Consider the following 18,614-nt stretch of genomic DNA (forward strand, 5'->3'; position numbering starts at 1 on the left):
TGTTGCTTTTTTCCATGGTTCTTCCCATGTACTCAATGGGTAAACAAATAGCGTTCCCAGCATCACCACCACTGGTACAGTTCATTATTTACAAAATGCAGTATTTCAACAGCAAATACAGGGTCTGTTCTGATAGTAGTAGGACAGGTTTTTTCCTGGGCGACTGGGTGGACGAGAGGCGGTCTGTGCGCGCAGGCTCAGTGAAGGGTGATATTGGAAAGGCTGGGAAAAATCAGCAGTCGGCTCTCGGCCGTTGAACAGAGCAGGTCGCTTGTACTGTGAACCCCTGTCGAAACGCCTCGTCACGAAGAATCATGGAGCGTTTACTGGATGAGCGATGCGCAATCAAATTTTGCGTAAAGCTTGGTAAAATGGGCAAAGAGACTCACAACACGATTAAGGAGGCCCATGGTGATGCTACTAAGGGTAGATCAGGCTTTCTTGAGTGGCACAAGCTGTTCCGAGAAGGTAGGGAGAGAGTGGAAGACGACGATCGCCTCGGATGCCCTTCGACCAGCAAGACCAACAAAAATGTGTCACGACTGAAAAATTTAATGAACAGTGATCGTAGGATGAGTATCACAATGATTGTTGATGACTTGAGCATTCCTCAAACCCATGTTTTTGAGATCGTGGCAGAAAACTTAGCCACGAGGAAAGTGTGCGCGAAGTTCGTGCCACGAGTGTTCTCAGAGCAGCAAAAGGCCCACCGGAAAGCGATCTGCCAGGATCTTCTTCATCATGTGAATGAGAACCCCGACGTTTCGGACAATGTAGTGACCGGTGAAGAGACGTGGGTGTTTGATTACGACCCGGACAGCAAGCGGCAGGGTTCAGAATGGCATACCCCTTCTTTCCTACGCCCCAAGAAAGCACGAATGAGCAAATCCAAGCAGAAGTTCAAGCTCATTTGAGTTTTTGATCGACATGGAGTAATCCACAAAGAGTTTGTACCACCCGGACAAACAGTTAATGCAGTTTTTTTACATGGAAGTCCTAAAAAGACTGCGAAAAAGCATTGTTCGTGTCCGCCCAGCCATTGGCAAGAATTGGGGGCTGCACCATCACAACGCGCCGAGCCACACAGCGTTCCGCCTAGTGGAGCATCTGCTCAGCACAAGGTGACAACGCTGCCTCAGCCCCGCTCCCCCTACAGCCCCGACTTGTCCCCGCCATACTTTTTTTACATTCTCGACAATAAAATCGACGCTCAAGGGGAAGCATCTCGGATCGGCTAAGGCGGTTCAACAGGCCGTGGCGTGGGAGCTAAACAGCATTCAGGTCCAGGCGTTCCTGGAGGCGTACGAAAACGGGAAAACTAGTTGGCAGCAGTGTGCGGATGCGGAAGGGTGCCACTTTGAAAAATTCTAATCGCTTGTGCTATTCCCATAATAATTTTTTATAAAATATGAGTCCTACTACTTTCAGAAGAGACCCTGCAAAACAACGTCTAGGGTTACCAAATTGAGAAATTATGAAATCGCTTTCGAAAAATCCAAGAAAATATAACACAATCAGGCAGTCCCCTTTCTTCGCTCATTAGGATCGCTTCACATGTATTGCGTCCATATGCGATGTGACCACGCACAACATTCGGCTGCACCTTTTTAGCGGCACGAGCATCGAGTGACACTCTCAGTTCTTGGGGGGGAGGGGGGGCGTAATGCGAAACCCCCGTGTGCTTATATTTACGAGCACGTTAAAGAACCCCAGGTGGTCCAAATTTCAGGAGTCCCCCACTACGGCGTGCACATGTCTCATAATCATATCTTGGTTTTGGCACGTAAAACCCCATAATATTAATTTTTTAAAGGCGGCTCGGAACCACAGAACTGCCCCTGTAACTGTTCGTACTAAAAGAACCATTAATTTTTAGGGTTTTAGCGCACGAAAAGGGACGAGACAGAGGTACGACGCGGACACAGCGCTGTGTCCGCGTCGTACCTCTGTCTCTTGTCTATTTCGTGTGCTAAAAACCTAAAATTTATGGAATACCAACATGCCCAAACCTACGCTCTTTCAAGATAACCAGATTAGCACAACTACCCATGACTGCATAATTTAAAGAATTTGTGGGCTCCCATAACCAACAAAAATCTATTATGATGAGTATAGTATTCCTGCACTAGCAGTGTACGAGAATAACATTATTGAAAATAGTACAATTTTCAGATACCCCTAACTTGGCACCACATGTTTAACAGCCGCTACATGTTATCAAAATGATTTTTTTAGCGAGACAAAGCCGATGCAATATCACTGGATACTTGCAAAGAAAGTCTCATAATTATCATTACACGTGTTAAATAAACGTGACTTCTGGAATGTGATATGTGGGTACATTGCTCGATTGCTTTTCGCCTTATCATCGACAGACATCATGACATGTGTTCCACCGCGATCGCTGTAGCCTCTAGTTGGCCGGGATATTTGTGGGCTCGTGCTCGCCCAAGAACAGTATCGCCAGCGCTGGATTAAAGTGGGCGGGGAGCTAAGGGGGGCTGCAGCCCAGGGCCTCACCTCGGACAGTAGAAGAGGGCCCATTTATTCGAACCTGCTTAGTATATGGAAAAATGGGCAACGGAACTTCGAGCGACATGTATGAAGCGAGAAAACCAGAACGATCAGACGGGGCACCCGCCTAATGTATTAGCATGCGTTTAGCCTGATCATTTCGGGAGAGCATGTCGAGCTGGAAAAACAGGAATCCACCGCAACCCCGGAGGGGCCCTCTTTCTTACGAAGCGAGGCGCGTTTGCTTGGAATAGCTTTCGTGGTTTCTTGTCAAGCCGTCTGTCCAGTGTTGTCTGGAGAGGAGGGGCAAGGGGACACACCTAAAACATGTAATGTGGGATGACAACCTAAATCTCCCTTGCCCCTCGTCACCACAACGCCACCATCCACTTCCCAAGTAGTTCCGCCGCTGTCCTTCTCAAAGAAAGGATGTGCTGCAGTACCCAACAGTGCCTGCCCTTCGACTTTTCTTTACCGTGATGGTAATTTGGGCGGGGGAGGATGAGTCCGATAGCAGATGATGATTTGTCTGGTGGCAGAGTCTAGGCAGGAAAGGAAAGAAGACGTCACACGTGCTTTTGTCCGCGTGCCGTGGTGCATGGAATGTTCACTGTTCGGGCTAGGGTTGTGGAAGAGTGAAGGGGGAAGTTGGAGAGCTGGACACAAAGGCCTGCCTCCAAGGCCCATTCCTGTCTAGTAGCCGCGCACCCTCGCGCGCGCTCGACGGAAAAGTTAGGTCAAACTGGCCGCAGAACTATCCCGAAAGAAGTAGAAAAAGATGACTCAGAGGCGACGGAGGGCACGTAACTTCGCCCGCGCTAGGAGTCACCCCCTCCCCTTCGTTCTGGCACTCGGTGTCGACGGGGCGAATGAAAAATCGAGAACCTCCCAGAACATGCGATTGTTCCTAGCCAATAGGAAGACGAGACCGGAACAGGAGAGGGAATTTGTACAAGGAACTCTATGCATATGTGAACGCCTGCTTTGGCGCTAGTATCAGAGAGACACGGCGCGCGTCTATAAAAGGAAGTTCATCACGGGCTGCGATTCAGCCCCGAGCCGCCGCTTAAGCTCCCGGGGGACGCACCACTCTCGGCCAGCCACGGACCATCCAGGCAGCGTGCGCCAGTCATCGGGAAGGCCACCGTTGGACACCTGCGGTCGCGTCGGACTTTCGCAGTGCCCGGTGAACAAGCATCCATTCATGCGAAAATCCTCGGTAAGAAGCATCAAAATGGTGCGTCTAAACGAAAGGCGAAGTTAGAAAGAGAAGAGCGTGAAAAGAAGCTACCAAAGATGACAAAGTGCCTACTGAATGCAGCTTCCGCGGGGCAGTATGATCGCTCTACCGAGAGTCCATGTCAAACTCCCAATAGTACCGACTGTGCTTCTGTGGAGGACTTGCCAACTCCGTCACCACGGTTTCCTGGCAAGAAGCAAGGCTTGACTCATCTTGGTTGTCTGGATCCTGTGAAAACAGTGCCAACCTCGGTCGTCCATATTTCTGAGCAATCGACGCTAACCTAGCCCTGTCCTGTTCCTGAGTCAGCAACGTCGATGCTACTCGGCTAGGCACCTGTCACAGAGCTCCAGGTGTTCGGTCCGCTACGCTGCTACTGCTGATCAACAGGTGCCAAACCTCTCCGATGAGCCTCCTTCTACTGACGAGCGCCAGGAAACAACACTCCAAGAACCGACTCACTTGTTTCCTGTTTCGTTCAAATGATCATGTTCCCACCCACAAAGTGTGCCTCGAGAGGATGAATGAGACGGCTTCTCGTTGCGGCAACAGAGAAGTACAGACACCCCCGCAGCAAGAGGTACGTTGCGAGATTCTCCGAAGTGACCCTGCTAAGTGGCCAGACGTCATTACTGACAGCTTTCGGAGTCTATGCCTTGAGAAAGGGCCATTGTATTTTCAAAACCGGGCAGAAAATTTTCCGTCTTCCGAAAGGCAATACAAAACTCAGAAACGCTATATGTCACCTCATCTTTTCGTGCGATAGGCTGTAAATGGGAAGGCGTACGCGCAACACTGGTTAATGTACTCGGAGTCCAACGGTTCCGTTCACTGTTTCATGTGCAGCAACCCCAGTGCTTTCACCACGCACGACTTTTCTGATTTAAAATAGCAGAAGAAAAGGTTTGCGCACATGAAAATAGCGTCGAGCACCGGAACTACGTGGCAGCATTGCTCGCCCACTCTAACTCGAGCAGCACAAATGACAAGGAGCTGGTTAAGCATCTTGTCAGAGACCGCTTACTGGACAGAGGTATTGAAGCGCGGAGTGCTTGAGGCCATTGCCAAGTTTGATCCCTTTCTAGAGGAGCACATCAAATGCTACGGGAACAAAGGAAAAGGTCACCCATCGTATCTGTCAAAAACCATTTGTGATGAACTTATCGAGCATATGGCAAAGGCTGTCAAGGAACGTCTCGTTGACGAAGTGAAAAGCGCAAAATACTTCTCTTTTAATGGTTGATTCGGCTCCAGACCTTACTCATGTTGATCAGCTGTCAGTTGTTTTACGATACTATTTAAATGGGAAAGTGCGCGAACGCTTTCTTGGATTTGTTCCAATTGAATTACATACCGGCTTGTACCTTTTCGATACCGTGGGGTCCCGCTTGACGACCAATGGCATCTCATTTGATGATTGTAGGGGCGATGCTTATGACAATGCGAGTAATACGTCAGGAAAATACAAAGGACTGCAAGCTCAAATCAAACACCCGAACGAATTGGCAGTCTACGTCCCGTGTGCTGGTCATTTATTGAACTTAGTTGGCGCGTGTAGCGTTGACAGTTGCCTTGAGGCAGTCAAATTTTTCACTGTAATTCAGAGACTGTATGTGTTCTTTGCTGCCTCACCTAAGCGATGGAGGTATCTTTTAAATAGCATGGGCGAAACTGGCCAGCAGCTTGTTTTGAAAAGTCTCTCTCAGACCAGGTGATCAAGACGCGCCGAATTATGTAAGGCCATTCTGAAAATTTTCAATGCAGTCTTGTGTTGCCTTGAATGTGTATGAAAGAACGAGGAAGAAAACGGTGACACTAGGAACGAAGCGCACTCTTTCTTCAAGAAAATCACAAAACTAGAGACTGCATTCATGGCGATTTTCTGGAGTGAAATCTTGGAGCGTTTTGACAAAACGAGCATAGCACTTCAAAAACCAGGCCTAGACATTTCAACTGCTGTAGACCTGCTGAGCTCCCTAGAAGGCTTTGTTAATTCTTTGCGACCTCTCTTTGATACCTTCGAAGAGAGAGCACGCACGCTAAGTACCAATCAATGTTATCAGGATGAGGGCTAACGCATCGTTTTGAGTAAGCACTCGGACGGAAAAAGCGGTAGTGCGCTAAAAGATAGAAAAAAAGTTTATCGTAAATACCTACAATGTTGTACTTGACAGTCTAGGCTCTGCTTTGCGAGTGCAAAAGGCTGCCTACACTGAACTCTGCGAAAGGTTCGGCTTCTTAAAATTGCTGACAGAAGTTGGGAGCGAGGCATCTCTTGCACAGCAGGCTGAGAAGTTGGTGAAAACCTACAAAAATGATTTGGAGCCAGTATTTTCCGCTGAAATCGTTCAGTTTGCGAACTTTCTCCACAACTCTGTCTGCCAGGACACGAGTCCCCAGGGAATAATGAAGTTGCTGCACGAAAGAATGCTTATTGATGTGTTTCCGAACCTTTCTATTGTTTTGCGAATGTACTTAAGCATAGCCGTGGCAGACTGTGAGACCGAACGATCGTTGTCCAAGTTGTCGATGATAAAACATTGCCTTCGTTCGAGCCTCCTTGACGACAAGGTGAACTGGCTTGCTATCATGTCCACTGAAAGTGATCGACCTCCTTCGCGATCTATCCTTCGAACAGACTATATCTGATTTCGCCAAAGCGAAGGCGCGAAAGACGCCATTTTAAAGGAGGACTGTTTGCGCTATACATGAATAGTCCCAACAAGTTCACTGTGTCGCCTCTCAGCCTCCACGTTGTCAATGAAACGCTGAGCAGTGTAATTCAAGATACGCAAATCTTCGTTGTTCGTCTCTTGTTTGTTCTTCTTGTGATATTTCGCGTGCTTATAAAGAACTATATTTTTGTTTTTGATAGTGCCACGTTTATTTGGTGTCCTTGGTTGTCTTACCATTAACGAAAATATTTTCAAATAATGTTTTGTAATTACAATTTGTAATTTTCATCTGTATTACAGTGAATTTTTATGGTGTTTGTATTGCCCTAAGTATTGTATATATCTATTGCATATTTATAGAGTTACGTGTATAACGATTACTGGTCTGATGCTTGAATTTTAATAAAGAATGTTTTGCATACAACCATGCGTCTCCTGACGGGAATAAAGTTAGTGATGCAAACAAAGCCTAGCTTCAGAAGGATCGACATCTGAGCTGTGTTGTCTTTTCTACGTTCTTGTTCGTCTTGAGTGCACTAAACTTTTCCTTAAAGCCTAGCTTTTGCTGAAAACAGTATGCGGATTAATCACAAAGTGAACATTTGTGTTGGTGTTTACAACAGCACGCGTTTCAAGCAAGTTTTGTTGTTTTCCTTATAATAATAACGATAATAATTATCCCGTTGATCGCACTTCTTTTTAATTTGGTGGAATTAAAATGAAACATGTCATATTTCCAGTAGCGTAGCAGGCGACAGGGGGGCGGGGGTCAGTATAGGGAAAGGAGGCCTGCATGCGCATTAGACCAGGGCACCCATTTTTCTTAATCCGGCCCCGAGTACCGCCACCTAGCGGCCGTGGCCACACGGGCAGACCTCAAACGGCAGCCAGAAAAGGGCTTTGTCTGAGTTTCCGCGTATAGGAATTATGTTTTCTCGTAAATTCGAATTTCTAAGTGGTACTTTAAGAATTTTCTGACGCAATTTACTTGGCAAATTTCAATTACATCAATAAGGCACTTGAGCTTGGCGCAGGGCCTAGAAAAATAAGGATATATGCCACACTTACGAACCCGCGCGTGTGAAGTACGTTGCTTGCGGGGGCGGTGCTTATTCTAACGTCGTCTAACGTCCCTCGGGGTGGTGGCGCTTTAACGTCTGTTGTGCTTGTCCAAGCTCGGCAAGAGCTTCGCTGTACATCCACTTTCGCAGGGTGGCACGGATATGGATTCTTTTTTTGGTCTTTGACGAATCAATTTCCCGTTTCTTCGTGTTTAATATGCTGTGATATCGCATCACATCACGGCATTCGCTGCACCTGCATTAAACTGCCGCTGCTGCCTGCGCTTCAGCGGCAGCGTCCAGCTGAGGCTACAAGCCGATGTCCCCTTTAACAACGGATCCCAGTTATACGCAAGAGTCCCCTCAAGCGACTGTGCGTCGACAAAAATTTGGCATGCGAACGCGACTTATTTGATTCTGCCGACAGCAGGGGTGCGCACTTGTCTGCTGTTTTGCACTAGCTCCACGGAAATATACAGAATTTTACGGGCGCAGGCGTGTGCCGTTCGGGTTTTCGAGGCTCTCGTGGCACAGAACGGCAGACTTGCGCCGACAGATGCGTGGGAGACACAATCTCGCACCGACAGTACTCGCTTGCTTAAGACGCCTACGCGACCGCGCTGCCTGGCGACCTTTTCATACGCTCCCGCGAGCGGAGCTGCTCAGCAGCGCCCGTAGCGCCGCCTGGCCAGGTTGGGTGGCCTATTGTTAGGCACACAAATGCTGTATTAGTGGGGTCACGCTGTACACCAGTGCGAGCCTGTAGGTCTCGAATGTCGCAGGATAACTGCCGATCGCAGCACCTCCAGACACATTACAACTGCGTTAACTAAACAGCCTATGGCAACCGTCGCCGTAAGGAGTGCTACAAGGCCAATTTGAGCACATTGGAAGGCAAGAAAACACAATGTCATGAACTTAAGAGCAGCTTTACTTTAAAGTTTAAAGGGACGTATCTGAACAGAAACCAGCGAATTTCATCTTTCTTAAACGTTTTATTTATATGGCATAGGATGATAAAGAAAGCATGGTGTTAACAGTGCATAGGAGAATATAACTGCAGCATACAATACAGCATAACAGTACAAAAATATTATATGGAGTAACACTGAACAAGAAACACAGCCGCAGGTAAGGCAGATGGTCAGTGGAATTAGTAGTGCTGTCAGACAGCAGCGTAGATTGCACCGGGACCTGTAGAGGGCCTGAAATTCCTCTCAATTATGCTCGACAAGCGGAACGAGCTCCAGCGCTAAGTGAAGCTTGTCATTCACCACGTATCCATCGCGCTCAAGATCTTCCAAGCATAACGAGCGCTCTATGAAAAACAAGGCCTTGTTGCCAATTGGTCCTGGCTTTCCAAAGTGCGTGATACTGCGAAATGCAGGGTACACACAATAGCGCTCTTCTCTGTCCGACGGATGCACGGCGCTCAGCTTCAAGCTCCGATAGAATGGCCACTCGAGCAAGTCATCGTTCACGCCTTTGAGCAGCTTAAGGCGAGCGTGCACGGTTACAGACTCATCATCTTTAACAAATTTCACGCCTCCCAGTAGGTGATAGCCTGAAAGATACATCCTTTCACCACTATAATCATAAAATCCGTCTAAGTTTACACATTGCTTAATTCCTCTTATCCCTTTCACAACGAGTTCGCAACGCTGAGTGTTGACCCCGTCTTGGGCGAGTTGTCTGTGCTGGAGTGGTGTTCGCTGTTCCCTTTGTTCCTCTATCTCTCTAGGTGCAGTGACAGTAGCACCACTTGTGGGGCACGTTTCAGAAGTCGTCAAGTTTGTTGCGAGCTTCGGGTCTTTTACGAGAAGAATTTCCTTGAACTCCCTCAGGCTCTGCAAAATTTCCTCCAAAGTTTCAGTGTTTTCTGCAACGCGCTCACTAAAATCTGCTCGCAACATACACAGATCATTTTTATTTTGTTCCAACTTCTCCAGACTGGTCCTTTTCGTATCTTCCACGGCTCTGCTCAGAGTGTCACCTAGAATGCTTATGCTTCCAGAAAGTTCACGGAGCCTGTTACTTTGTGCCGTCAACATTTCTTTAACTGCTCCAACAGAGGCAATGCCAGCAGCCGTTTCCAGAACACCACTCTGCACTGCGCAAGCTCCACTAGCGGATGGTTGTAACAGTGCTTCTTTGATCGTGTTCATACAGTGTGAAAGCTCACTTAGTCGGTCGCTTTGAGCGCTACTCTCGCTAAGGACTTCATCTAGCCTGTCTTTCATTTCTATGACTCGCGCGTCTAAGCTTGCGTTCAAAGCTCTCAGCATTGCTTCGGGATCACTGGATGAAGCTTGCGGGCCTCTAGACGTGCGAGACACCGCATAATCGGTACAGTCGCTCCTGATATGTGCGCATACATCTTTGCAGGGAATCACAGCCAAGCACTTTGGACAAGACGTGGTATGGTAGGTGCATTCTTGGAAGAAATGCTCGTACAGCTTGGAGGCAGCCATGACCACATCGCAGCCAGCTTCTTCATTCCAGCATTTTACCTGCAAATTATTTCAAAACAGAGCAAACCAAAAAAGCATCATTAAATTCACCGACAGGGATGCAGTAAGACACACGTTAATTACTGGACGTTTCGGCTAATATTCAGGGCTAGAATGACAATGTACTGAAGCAAAAAGAAATTTCCAGAAGATTATTTTCGAGAAAGCTGAACGAACTCAGTTGCTCCTGCGGTACAAGTGGCATTACTGACGTCATGAACACCATATTACAATGGATTCCTGAAAAGCTGCTCTCGCTGCAAAGCTTTAACCCTGTTTGATGTCACATTGATTAGGGGCCTTGGCTTGGAGGTTAAATAATTTTACGGGGCCATTCGACCATCGGTGAAACATCCCAGTAACACTGGGCGCACATCACTCCAGCATTTCCTTGAACTTATTCGGAAAGATGTGGCCAATGTCATGTTACAAAGGTGTACAATATTGAAAGAATAATCTACAGACAGCTTCATCTGAAATACTGTCGAACCCCACTGCGACAAAGTCGCATAACACAGGAAAACACCTTTGTTAGATCCTATGTTTCTTATAAGCTCATTACACTGATAATACTAGCAAGAAATGTTTCATTTACTCCGTTACACCCAATAACTTGTTATAGCCATGCTGCTTTGAGTACTGGAATAGTTTAGTAAAGCAACGAGCGGGGCTAGTGTTACACTAGACGAACATAAGGGACAAGACGCGGAGGTACGTAGCGCATTTGCGCTATGTACGTTTGCATCTCGTGTCTTATGTTCGTCAGTGTAACACTAAGCGCAATATAATCATGAACATATAATAGTATTACTATAGAGCTTCTCTTTTCCAAGACCGGAGGACCTTTCTCTGTTCAGAATCATGAGCATTGGCCAGCTAGAATAGACAGCAGGGAAGATTGGCTTCGATTTAAACTGCACGCATGAAGACAAAGAGGAAAGAGAAGACTCATTCACACACTTGGAACCTGGGTGCGTACTCAAAACTGCAGCGTTTATTGAACTTGTTCTCGAAGTTACTTATACCTGACGTTACTTGAACAAACACCAGTTGTAATCTGCACCTGCGAGTGCCTCCTTCCATTTCGTAACTGCGTGATACGAGAAGTAAATGTCGGCCAGTTACAGGCTGAATGATGCCAAAAGGCAATACAGTCGACCCTCTTTATAGCGAAGTGGCACTTGAGACGAAAATATCTTTATATCCGATATTTGGCATAAGTGTATATTCCTCAGAGCGATATCAGCACGAGAAAATGTTCTTATATTTCGTAATATCCAACAATGAGTTACATCCGTGTTCGCATATCGCGATTCGACCGTACAATTGCTACCCTCTACCATCCTGCAACTAACCCCACTCCACACACACACACACACACACACGAAAAAAAATACAATCATGTATTCACATGTAAGTCCAAATGAGAAATCGCCATTTCAGGCATAGTTACTACAAGCTCCTGTCAATTGTAAGATAAAGTGTGATAAATAATTTAAAGATGGTTCAGCAGAAAAAGAGGTAGGATAGAGGAAAGAGTAAAAGATTACGCAATTGAGAAAAATGAGAAGAGATGAGAACAAGACCTAGAGTAGCCTGGAACATTGGTCTGAAGAGCGAAGCCAAGAAACAGGGCAGGAATAGGCGGGAGTGTTCTATACAGAACGAGGCTGGAAAGAAGGCTGAAAAGAGAGACGGCAGAGAGTATAGACAGGAAGATAAATCACAAGTGGCAGTGCAATATTATCCCATGACGGACACTACAAAATGCTGTCCCGCAGAAAAGAAGTTTTGATTAATTTTCAAGCAAACGTATCAGCCGTAGGAAAATTTGTAGCAAAGTGGAAAATTGATCAACTTGCTCACCACCCTTACTAACACCCCGACCTTACGCAACATTTATCATGTAGTGTTAAAAATTGCAGTTATAAAAATAAAAATATTCAAAAAATATAACTTTAAACATACGCTACAGCCGATCCAAATTGCGTATACAGTAAATATTATAAATAGCTAAAGCTGAAATGAAAGCACAATTTAGACCGAAAGAAGACGACCTATCAGGATAGTGACAATTAAGAATATCATCGCCAAACAAATGAAAGCAGCTAGGCTTTCTAAAGGTGTACCAAAATACAATGTTGGGCGCTTTGGTCCCTAGCTGTCCATGTTTATGGCTCAAAACGTACTGTGGAAGGAAGAGACGGACATAAATAAAGTCAACTCCCGACTAATTTTATTTCGTAAAAATGCCCACTTAAATTAACTGTTTGGATGCACATGTCGATCGAGAGAGAGCAATAAGAAATCCAATACCCTATCGCGCAGCCATACCTAGAAAGTGAAACGCACTCTTGTACAGGAAGGATCAGTGACACACGTCACACTGCTTGAACACTGATACATATTTGTTCCTTTTGTTTCGCATAGACACAAGAGGGACTGTCAGTTTCTAGATATGGCTGTGCATGTGATAGTGTGCCGGGTTGCCTATATTTTCCCTCTCTCTCTCTCTCTAGAGTGGTGAACTTCAAGAGGGACTATATGTACGCGTTTTCACGTGATAAAAATAGTTGCAAGTTGGCTCTATTTCTGTATGTATCTTCTGCATTCCGCTTACTGCGATACGAAGAAACCCTGCCCACTACAATTTGGTCAAGGAACATCCTTAACAGCCCTATAAAAAAGAGCTCGGTAAATATACCTGCCTGCGCATTCACAAACATGCGGGTACTTATTTATTTTAGTGACACCCTCTGGGTCACGCGCATTATGAAGGGCTGTGGTTTCATCATTTCAATAACTTACCTATATAATTTTTGCTAATGTACCACAAAAGTGGGTAAGTTTGTACATTATATTGTCTACAGAAATCAGTTATACAATGTCAGCTAACAAGAGCTGCGTGCATTTGTTTGTTTTCTTCAGTGAAACCTTGCGACCGCCTTTCTGGTTGATGCAACATGAGAGGAATCCTATGCAACCCATGGGCACAGTGCAGGTGCTCCTTCCGGGCTTCCTATCATTGTGTGTTTCGAAATACTAAAAACATATCCGTCCTTACCAAATGGAACGAGTAGACGAGTGTTTGTCTTCTGCAACAGAAATGCTGAGCAGACGATCAGGAACACTACATGATCTGTAGTAGGAAATGTGCAAGCTTAGAGGCGATCTTCGATGTATCCTAACAGTTTGTAGTGTTTATTTCTTGTGAATTATATTAATTTCAATTGTTTTGAGAGCATCTTAGTTTAAAAATGCAGAAAGTTTTGCACGAGTTTGAATTTCACGCACTAGATACGCCAGTCCATCGCAGCGCCCTACTGGTGGCATCAATGCAGAAGCGTCCCCGGTTCTGCCATTGTTTTACTGTATGGACGACACACTGCCCCATTCCGGTACACCATAGTGCAAATTTTATTCAGCAACAGCCTGAAAATGAAATCGTCAAAGTCAGAAGTGGCATAAGCCTTTAGAAAAAATCTAGTCATTGTTCTATTGGCATCGAAATGGCTCTGCACGTTCGACCAGAGCCATTTTCACTAGCATGTCTACAATAAGTCATGATCACGCAATGAAACTCGCCAGTTATACCTGTAAAATGTTTGATTAGCTTTTTGATGGTGATAAGGTGCTGAGACTGCAATGCTATGTAGGCTATCTCTGAGCAGAGATTAAATAGTTCCAGCATTTGATAATCCAAAATTTTCATCCCTTAAGACACACCAGTCATTGAGCGCGGCTGACTGTAACACTTCATCCGGACCTCCCCGTTGCCCGCAGGTTAAATGTAGCAAGCTGATTGTCTTTTCAAATACGGATATAACGGTTACTAAAACTGGGCATGATTAAAGTTGCACAAACTGACAGTTTGCTAGGGCGTAAACTGCCCAGCGCCAGGCGTTGTATGCAACGCGAGCGTGCATGGCAAATCCTGCGCATCGTCTGCTACAGGGCATCTCAAGGAGGCAGAAAGCACAATCCTCACTGTCCAAGCAAGAGATGCGTAGTAAAGAAAAGCATTACTTGCGTGGTAACTCTATTAAGAATTACAATTTCGCTTCAGCTGCTGTTTTGTTGGACTTTCCAGCATGCAGTGGAAAGTGCCCACATTCATATATGGATGGGGGGGGGGGAGTAATGCGCCCTCCATGACCCTCTGGTAGATACACCCATGCATATTACTTGATGCAGAGGAAGAGCAACATGTTCGCAACAACTGAGCAGCTAGGCAAGCCCACACTCTTTCTGACCCTCGGCATGTCCGAGCTCTACAATGAGCACCTGCTCGAACTCATAACTAGTGAGAGTCAAAAAGCCAGTCGAGTCACACGGTCATAGGGTCGACGCCACAGAGGTTGCAAAATGCTTTGCATCACTTCAATTCCCTGCATAACGTTTCATGTTCAGGATAGGAAACCATTAATTTAAATGCCCTTGTGTTCAAGAAAAGAAAACATTTATTTTGGGTGTGGCCTAATGAACAAGTTTACTTGATTAGCTAAGAAGATGATGTGTCATTGTAAAGAATGGTTGCTTAAGATGTCATTATAAACAATCAGCAAAAGAACGAGCACACAAAGAAAGCATCCTTGTCATTATTTGCTTGTGTCATCCTTACGCACATTGTTTGTGATGCATCAGTTCAGACTTGACCAACTTGCAGTATACTTAAACATAAATGTATGATGCAGAAACACTGTGTGGCTTCACAACACCACAATCATGTACCTCGCAAACAAGAAATAATGCCATCGTAAGCCAAGGGCTATGGCCGCCTAGTACCAAAGCCAGTAATGCTGTTGCATCTGTGAATCATAACTCCAGACGACTGATAACGCAACAAGCGTGAACCCAGAAGTATGAATAGAATTAGCATAGGCTACGATAACTTCAGTATTCGTGCGATATTTGACATCGTCTATGGTTGTGGTTTATGCATAAGCATAGTGCCAGTGAAAGTAGTTAGTTTTGGATGCATTCCTCCTACCACTAATCTTAAACCTTTTCATCGTGCTCTGGCCGAACACAAAATGTTCATAGCACAATGCACCTACACACTTGGTTTTCTCTGCTCTCCCACATTACGCCCAGTTCCTGAAAGCACAACTAAAGCTTCGGCTGTCAGTGGCTTTGTTTTTATACTTGTGCATGTCATTTCATTGAGTAGTTTGCCGTTATAATCTTGTGTAGAATAACGTTCTGTCCTGTCACTGTTTTAGTGTCTACTGTGTCACGCATTGTAACATGAGAAACAATGCAGAAAAGTCAAATTGTCAAGTTTAACATCTCAAAACTACACAGTGGGGTACAGAAGATGCTGCACTAGAGTCTTTTGACTGATTTAGACCTCCTAAACCTATGCAAACAAGTATTTCTTGCATTCCAGCCAAACATGACTGAATACCACGGAATCACAGAGAATTGAAATGATCATCAGTAGTAGAGCAAGCAACATCACTAGAGTCTCAAGCCCGCAAAATGCCTTGTTTTATTATGTTCAGTAGTATCACACGATGCTAAGCAACACTGCAAGCTGGATACCTAGGATAAATTTCTTTGCACATGCCCATGTACGTGAGAAGCAATACAAAACGGCACTGCAGGAAGCTTGCAGAAGAATGTGACAAAAACCTGCATTTTGGGAGCTGAAGTATGAGTTTTTTATTCTGCCAACATTCTGATGAGCTTTTGCAAATGTCGTGCTGTGCCTGCAAAAAATCAAAGTTGTGTCAGGAAGCAGCACACAAACAAGGAGCAAGTCATGTTACATGAAACAGAAAAGGCCTATCCTCTAAAGGAACCAGCAGAGTATTAGATCATAAGTTTGTTTAAAAGTCAAATATGTCCATCAAACACGATCAGCCAAGTTTAGCATATGTGTAGTACTGGCAGTCACACATTGCAAAAGAGAAAAAGTCACGGGATCTTAAGCACCATAGCAACCAAACACTTGGCACTTGCCCAGTCAAGTTACACTGCAACTTCAATAATCAGCAGGTAGTGGGAATGTAGCATTAAGCACTGGACTATGAGATTTTAGGTCTCTAAACAACAATCTGGGCAAAAAAGGACATTATTGTACGGGGCTCCACTTTAAATTTCACTGTCTGGGATTCCTTGACCTGCACTCAGAAATCAGTACATGAGCAATTTTGCATTCCACCAAATCGAAATGTGGCTATCGTGGCTACAAATCATGCCTGCAACTTCATGTTCGGTAGTAGAATGTCATAGCCACTAAGAAAACGTGGCGGCTGTGGCATGAGCATGTCATAAGCAGCTCCACAAACTACCCAACAGCTATGAGTACACTCCTAACCAGTGTTCTGAAATAAAGCGGGTGCCAAAGTAAATGTTAGTAAAGTGAACACAGAAGTTTTGTTCCCATCCCGTGGAAGAGGAAAAGATTACAGGCCTGCTGCAGATGTTGAAATCTTTATGAAGCTAAGCTTTCACAAAGCAGTTGATTAAATGCTATAAAACTGTCGATTTTCTGCAATAGCTCGTAGTTCCCCAATCACATGCCTGCCAGGGAAGATAAGGCCTTCCGAGAGCCCCTACTGTGCGACACACGTAACCCAGGCAATCACAAGTTACACTGTCTCTGGAATCGTCGCCATTTTCATTACACCAACTCCTAGACTGGGCGAGTTAATTCCTGAACTCTGTGCAGGCCTCTCCTTTTCTTAGTACTGCAAATATACATTAATGACTTACCGCTGCATGTATCCAGCAATATTTGCATTTTTGATGAAATCTCCCTTCAGGAACATATCAACCACTCACAACAATGATGTGACTGCAGGTTAATGACGCTTAGCACAAATTAATGCAAACTAGCGGTATTCTCCCACCGACATAACCAACTAGCTCACCCTTGCGTGATAATGTACACATAGAAACTGTGCAGTCTTACAACTACCTTGGTGTTACCCTTACTAGCACCCAAATTACTAACATCATGCTATCTTGAAACAAGTCTCTTTGTTTCTCAACAACTAACTTAAAACAAGCCCCTATGCATGTGAAATTGCTAGCCTATCAGACCATATTAAGACGAAAACTTGAATACGCATGTGCCGCTTGAAGCCCACACTAAGCATATCTAATTACCTCGTCAGCCTAACCTAATAATATCTAATCAATGAGCTCGAATCAGTTCAAAACCGTGCCAAAAGTTTCATCCATTCAAACTACTATTACAATGACAGCATGTAATTATTGAAAAAAAATCCATTCTATATACCCTCGCTAAACACTGTCATATCTCAACTCCCTTTTTATGTAAGTTTCATCCTACTGTACTTAATCAACCACAGTAATGTTATTCCTGCTGTCTGCATACCACATCGCACTCGGCGCACCTACCAAGTTGGCCGCCCTTTCACTCATACTACCACTTCTTCAAGCTCATTCATTTTTCATGCAGCAACAAATTGGAACTAGCTGCCCCACCAAATTGTCACCATAACCTGTACACCTAGGTTCACACATAACAGATAATCTACCGGTATATACAACTACAGGATTTGTTTTTCAGATTCATTGTTTGTGCTGTTCTTGTACAGTATACTCCGCTTAAACGAAACTCGAAGGGACAGAAAAATGTGTTCCGTTTATCTGAAGTTTCGTTTAAGTGAAGGACACAAAAGTCACCAGGAATCATTTCATTAAAGAAATGTCCGAGTGCTTTGGTATTGCAGTACAGTAAAACCTCGTTAAACCGTACCCGCTTAAACAGTAGTTTCGGTTTAAAAGTAGTAAAGTCAATTCCCCGACTCAGCGGCCATTGAACATAACGTATTTTGTATCCGCATAAACCGTACCAGCTTAGTGCGTACGCATCGGTTAAGGCGTAGCGTTTCCACTTTTCGTCGCGCAAACACGGCGGTGCGTCGTCTCCATCGGGCGGCCCGGCAGAACAAGCCTCAGAGATCGGTACAACGGCCTCCAAGCGCCCTGTGCGTTTGCCCGTGAAGCCGCATCAACATCATTTCGACGCCGCATGGACGCCGTGATGCGCCGTGCCGGAGAGCGTTGTGGCGTCGTGCAAGCGAGGACTCGCGTCATGCCGAAGCTAGGATAAAAAGGACGCCGGGTGCTCAGCATAGAAGAAAAATTAGACATCGTCCGTGCTACCGAACGTGACACGAAGAAGTCGGCGCTGGCCCGCGATATGGATCTGCTGTTGACTACAGTGTGTGGCATTTGGAATGCGAAGTTGCTCGGCAGCGCTGCTGCGACAACGAAGAGATGTCGGCTACGAGGTTCGACTTTTCACCATCGTTGCCGCTGTTGTTGCCGAAGTGTCAACTAGCGACCGTGACGAGGACGACACGGAAAGCGACAGCACGGGCTATTCAGGCCCGACAGTGGCAGAAGCTGCGCGTTACGTCAGCCTCATGAATGCGATCGTCGCAAGGAGAACAGGGCCGCGATAACGTAACTATTCCAAACGAAAAGTTTTCCGAACTCCGGCACCCGGCAATGAAAAAGGCGTCCCGGGACTTATGCAGCACTACTGCGCGCGTGCACGGAGAATACGTAACGCCAACGAGGAATCTGCCGTGCGAGTGTTTGCCGAGAGGAGGGGGGCTGGCTGAGAAGCTGG

The 18,614-nt window shown here is 45.5% G+C and overlaps 2 protein-coding genes across 17 annotated transcripts in view; one reads left to right on the top strand and one right to left on the bottom strand.

Annotated features, from left to right (window-relative positions):
• Window positions 1-371: 371 nt before the first annotated feature.
• Window positions 372-914, top strand: LOC139050341 (protein GVQW3-like). Its single transcript, XM_070526576.1, has one exon. It carries the CDS (start codon window positions 372-374, stop codon window positions 912-914), a length of 543 nt encoding a protein of 180 aa, XP_070382677.1.
• A 7,551-nt stretch (window positions 915-8,465) lies between these two features.
• Window positions 8,466-18,614, bottom strand: part of LOC135899025 (uncharacterized) — a 42,931-nt gene continuing 32,782 nt past the window's right edge. For 7 of the 16 annotated variants that reach the window (XR_011508831.1, XR_010563514.2, XR_011508836.1 and 4 more), the window contains 2 exons: window positions 11,587-11,682; window positions 8,466-10,000 (listed from right to left, as the gene is read on the bottom strand). Coding sequence is in view for 4 of the 16 variants with exons in the window: in XM_065428284.2 (XP_065284356.1) it covers window positions 9,984-10,000; window positions 11,587-11,682 (113 nt within the window). In the remaining 12 variants the exon portion in view is untranslated. Of the gene's footprint in view, window positions 10,001-11,586; window positions 11,683-15,632; window positions 15,712-18,614 lie in introns of those variants that run through there. The other 9 variants (XR_011508830.1, XR_011508833.1, XR_010563513.2 and 6 more) reach the window with 2 other exon arrangements.

Source organism: Dermacentor albipictus, chromosome 10 (assembly GCF_038994185.2).
Source record: "Dermacentor albipictus isolate Rhodes 1998 colony chromosome 10, USDA_Dalb.pri_finalv2, whole genome shotgun sequence".
NCBI lineage: Eukaryota > Metazoa > Arthropoda > Arachnida > Ixodida > Ixodidae > Dermacentor > Dermacentor albipictus.

Bases quoted from the DNA above. Each gene is read 5' to 3' on its own strand.
- LOC139050341 (XM_070526576.1), top strand. From the start codon at position 372: ATGGGCAAAGAGACTCACAACACGATTAAGGAGGCCCATGGTGATGCT.